This window comes from Sinocyclocheilus anshuiensis, unplaced genomic scaffold, assembly GCF_001515605.1.
Source record: "Sinocyclocheilus anshuiensis isolate Anshui unplaced genomic scaffold, SAMN03320099.WGS_v1.1 scaffold11866, whole genome shotgun sequence".
In the NCBI taxonomy this organism is placed as follows: domain Eukaryota; kingdom Metazoa; phylum Chordata; class Actinopteri; order Cypriniformes; family Cyprinidae; genus Sinocyclocheilus; species Sinocyclocheilus anshuiensis.
The window spans coordinates 1-4,915 of NW_015550173.1; the positions used below are offsets into that span (position 1 = coordinate 1).

The following is a 4,915-nucleotide window of genomic DNA, read 5'->3' on the forward strand; positions in this document are numbered from 1 at the left end:
ATAATGTTCTTTTTAGCAGCATCATATGACCCCTTTAAAACACTTTTTTTTAGATTAGATACACTTCAAAACTCACTCAGATCTTTGTATTACACATTTCAATTTACACAAGTACAATGAAATGAACATTTTAATGAAATATATTCATACCTGTGAAAAACACGAGAGGACAGAAGTTACGTCTTTCCACAGCGGCAGTCAGTTTATTACTGAGCCCGCTCGCTGACCAGGGGGAAGTAAATCTCTCGTGTCTTTCACGAGTGCCCGATGCGCCATCTATTGGCATGGCGGTGTAATGCCACAAAGATATACTGTTTTACCTTAATTAGAAAAGTTCTCATTTTGTAAAAATAAAAAAACAGTTACAAACAAATACACATTTATTGGGGGCGGGGGGTCTCTGTTTTCAGTAAACTCATAAATGGCATTTTCTCAACCCATAACAGATGTATTGTGTGACTTGTTTTCAGTTCTGTTTTGCCTGTTTACTCTGTTTTGGTTTAACTGTGTTTTCTGCCAGTGTCTCCCATTGCTGGGATTCTCTCTTGTGATTTTGTTAAGGAAGTGCTACTTGTATCCTCCTCTTTCCACGTTCCATACACTCAAATGCGGATGAGCACGGATGGACGAGTTTGATAATTATGCAGAACCATTGAGTAGACTCATTCTGTCTCAACATTCACTTCGCGCCGCCTGTGCTGTTGTATGTTTACCATCCACACGGTAACAAAAGTAGGGCTGCAAAGCGGACAGTGTGCACAGAAATTCGTGGACACTTCTTATTTATTTACTTGTGTTCTTTGAGTGTTTGCTGGTTTCGTCTGGCCAGAGGAGAACTGGCCCCTGACTGAGCCTGGTTTCTCCCAAGGTTTTTTCTCCATTCTGTCACCGATGGAGTTTTGGTCCCTCTGGCTTGCTTAGTTGGGGACACTTCATTTCCAGCGATATCGTTGACTTGATTGCACAGATACTATTTAAACTGAACTGAGCTGGATGATGACATCACTGAATTCAATGATGAACTGCCTTTAACTGAAAAATGAGTGTTTACTATTGTCACTTTGCATTATTGACACACTATTTTCCTAATTAATGCTGTACAGTTCCTTTGACATAATCTGTATTGTTAAAAGCGCTATATAAATAAAGCTGACTTGACTTGTTTGTCTGAGACTGAAATCTAGTAGACATTTAATTACCAGGGTTCCCAATTTCTAGTCTAGGAGAATCACTTTTCCAAGTCAAGTTCTTTGCATTTACTTTAATAACAGTCAGGTGTGTTGAAACTAAACTTGGCAGGAATGAGGAACCTGCTTTACAGACTCGCAGACACACCTGATTTACACACGTCACTCAAACACAGAACCAGGAAACAGGAATCACGTGACTTCAGGGAATGAGAAACTGAAGTGTAGTTGAGCAGTTGTGTGTTTGTGTCTCTGTGTTCATGCTGTAAAATGGCAGGAGCCAGAGTTTTTCAGGATGAGTTCATGTGTTCAGTGTGTCTGGATCTCCTGAAGGATCCAGTGACCATCCAGTGTGGACACAGTTACTGTAAGATCTGTATTACAGGCTGCTGGGATCAGGAGGATCAGATGAGAGTCTACAGCTGCCCTCAGTGCAGACAGACCTTCAGTCCAAGACCTGCTTTAGCTAGAAACACCATGCTGGCTGAAGTGGTGGAGAAACTGAAGAACAGGAAACGTCCTTCTGACTTTGACGCTGGAGCTGGAGATGTGCAGTGTGACGTCTGTACTGGAAGAAAATACAAAGCTGTCAAGTCCTGTCTGGTGTGTCTGGAGTCTTATTGTCAAACTCATTTTGAGCGGCATGAGGAGTTTCGCTCAGGAAAACGACACAAAATGACTGATGCCACGGGACGACTGCAGGAGATGATCTGCCAGAAACATGAGAAGCTCCTTGAGGTTTTCTGTCGCACTGACCAGAAATGTATATGCATGCTGTGTACGATGGATGAACATAAAAACCACGACACTGTATCAGCTGCAGCACAGAGGACAGAGAAACAGGTGATTAATACTAGCGATCAAGTTAATACTCAGTGTAGTGATCCAATAGTCTGTTTATTTCTGTATAGAGTCAGAGCTTAATTACACAAAACACAGAAACACTTTCAGTTTAAAACTGTACGTCTGTATCAGTTTCACTTTTATGAGAAACAGGTATTTAACACTAGACACTGATGAAATATTGCTGACACTTCTTTCATATGTGTTTATATCAGCATCATATTAACAGTTCACAGCATTCACACTGCACACGGCAGCAGAAATGAACAGCAGCTGCAAGAAGAGTTTCACTGTTTGCTGATAATACACTGTAAACCTTTATCAACACAAACTTTCATGAAATAGCCTTTGATTAAGCAACATAGAATATTCACCCGTGAAGTGAACTATTCACCCGTTCTTTGACAAAATATACACTTCTGTCAGTGAAAATACAAGCTCTGCTACACAGCAGAAACACTGTAAGTGTGAAGCTCTACATCTGAGTCAGTTTCACTTTTATGATTCTTGCATTCAATCACTTGATCTTTATGATAATTCATTTATGATGATTATAACAGATAGCCATTGGTTATCAGTTCCATTTTTACTGGATTCATCTGTTCACATGATGATTTAGTGCCAGTAGTTTTCTGTGAGATTCACTATCATCTGTTTGTCCTGCAGAAGCAGCTGAAGGAGACGCAGAAGACGCTCCAGCAGAGAATCCAGCAGAGAGAGAAAGATCTTCAGCAGCTGAGAGAGGCTGTGGAGTCTCATAAGGTGAGTCTGGAGAAGAAGAGAAGTTTGTCTCAGTCTCAGTTCAGACTCACTGAAGCCTGAATCACTGTGTGTCCTAACAGCGCTCTGCACAGACAGCAGTGGAGGACAGTGAGAGGATCTTTACTGAGCTCATCCGCTCCATTGAGAGAAGCCGCTCTGAGCTGATACGGCTGATCAGAGATCAGGAGAAGACTGCAGTGAGTCGAGCTGAAGGACGACTGGAGCGACTGGAGCAGGAGATCAATGATCTGAGGAGGAGAGACGCTGAGCTGGAGCAGCTTTCACACACACAGGATCACATCCAGTTCCTGCAGGTAACAGAGATCTAGAAGAACAGGATCATAGTGGACTTGAGCAGATCCTGCTGTGACAGAGACTCACAGAGAAACAGTTCATGAGTGTCTTATTATATAATCATCAGTCAGACTCTCATCTGATCGTCTTCTTCTGAAAGAGACACCGCTTACAAATGGCTTTCAGCTCTGGAAATCTCGTAGAAATAATTTCTCTGAGCTCTTTCTTCTGGAAGATATATTTAGTTGTCAAACACCACTAGCACCACCAACAGTTCAAAACTTCATTACCATTTCAGCTCTTTACTTCATGTTTCCTTCTGATTTATTACATAATGGTGAAATCAGTGAACTCGATACCACAGATTCGGAGTAACATTCATCACAATTGGATCAGGTGACCTTCAAACTTCATAAAATACATTTTTATTGGCCTGTAACACATTGATGAATTTGACCATGAAGACCGCAAACATGAAGTGAGGCTGTATATTAGCAATGCTTCAGTGTATTGAATCCAAACCAAAACTGAGCGTGTCTTAAGGGTCCTTGTGAAGTGTCAGTGTCTCTAAAGTTATAAATAATGCTCAATCTAATAAAGCCTTTGAGCTAGCAATGCTTCAGTGTATTGAAACCAAACCAAACCTGAGCGTGCCTTAAGGGTCCTTCTGAAGTTTCATTGTCTCTAAAGTTATAAATAATGCGCAATCTAATTGTAGGTGTAACACAGTTCGTAGTTCGGGAAGAAGGAGGCGGGAACCGCTGAACATTTAAACACTTTAATAAAATAAACCAACACAAAATGAAAGTAAAGCGGCAGCCCCTCGCGGACGACTGCCGCACACAAAACACAAAATAAAGTGCAGGCCTGGTCCTCTCTCGTCTTGCACTGTCGTCACACCTCCTTTTATCCTTCCGGAGCTCCTCCGTGGGACTCGAGACCGGTGAGTGGCGCAGGTGTCGCTCATTATCATTCACTCCACCGGCCTCGCTCCGTTCCCATGGCTCTCGGCCCCGCCCCCACTCGTCACATACCCCCATCGCCCCTCGCAGGCCGGGGGGTACTCACGAGACTGCTCTCTACTCCCCCCTCCCCCCTCTGGGGGTGCCGATCACGGCGGCCATGGCGTACTTGGGGGTAAGGACAGACAGACGAGGCGAGAGAAAAGGAGACGGAAGGATGAGGAGAGACAGAGACGAGAGAGGAAAAAAATAAATCTTGTTCCTGTTCCCAGACACACTGTTGCTCGGCCCTCCACCAGCTGGGTAAACTTTTCCGTGATGCCAGGCAGCGGCACTGGACAGCCCTCGGTGGACGGCCCGACACTCCTCTGCCACCCGGTGGACGGCGCGCATTATCAATTACTCCACCGGCCTCGCTCCGTTCCCATGGCTCTCGGCCCCGCCCCCACTCGTCACATACCCCCATCGCCCCTCGCAGGCCGGGGGGTACTCACGAGACTGCTCTCTACTCCCCCCTCCCCCCTCTGGGGGTGCCGATCACGGCGGCCATGGCGTACTTGGGGGTAAGGACAGACAGACGAGGCGAGAGAAAAGGAGACGGAAGGATGAGGAGAGACAGATACGAGAGAGGGGACCGGTTCCCAGACACACTGCCGCTCGGCTCTCCACCAGCTGGGTAAGCTCTTCCGCGATGCCTGGCGGCGGCACTGGATAGCCCTCGGTGGACGGTGACGGCTCCTCCGGGTTCGGGCAGCCGGAAGGAGTCCTTCGTTCCCTGCTCCTCCCCATCATGGCGGATGGCAGCAGGCTACGGCATCAGGCGAACAGCGGCGACTCCTCCGCTCCCTCACGGATGGCAGCCGTCCC

At 45.8% G+C, this 4,915-nt stretch overlaps 1 protein-coding gene across 1 annotated transcript; it reads left to right on the plus strand.

The window, feature by feature from the left end:
• The first annotated feature begins 1,253 nt into the window (after nt 1-1,253).
• Nucleotides 1,254-3,233, plus strand: LOC107660996 (E3 ubiquitin/ISG15 ligase TRIM25-like). Its single transcript, XM_016450434.1, has 3 exons — nt 1,254-2,030; nt 2,697-2,792; nt 2,873-3,233. The coding sequence occupies exons 1-3, from the start codon at nt 1,458-1,460 to the stop codon at nt 3,119-3,121; spliced, it is 918 nt and encodes a 305-aa protein (XP_016305920.1). The 5' UTR covers nt 1,254-1,457; the 3' UTR covers nt 3,122-3,233.
• The last annotated feature ends 1,682 nt before the right edge of the window (nt 3,234-4,915 follow it).

Excerpts from the sequence above, each read along its gene's own strand:
- LOC107660996 (XM_016450434.1), top strand. The coding sequence starts at position 1,458 with ATGGCAGGAGCCAGAGTTTTTCAGGATGAGTTCATGTGTTCAGTGTGT. Across the intron at positions 2,031-2,696 it reads CACAGAGGACAGAGAAACAG|AAGCAGCTGAAGGAGACGCA; the intron begins GTGATTAATACT and ends TTTGTCCTGCAG. Across the intron at positions 2,793-2,872 it reads AGGCTGTGGAGTCTCATAAG|CGCTCTGCACAGACAGCAGT; the intron begins GTGAGTCTGGAG and ends GTGTCCTAACAG.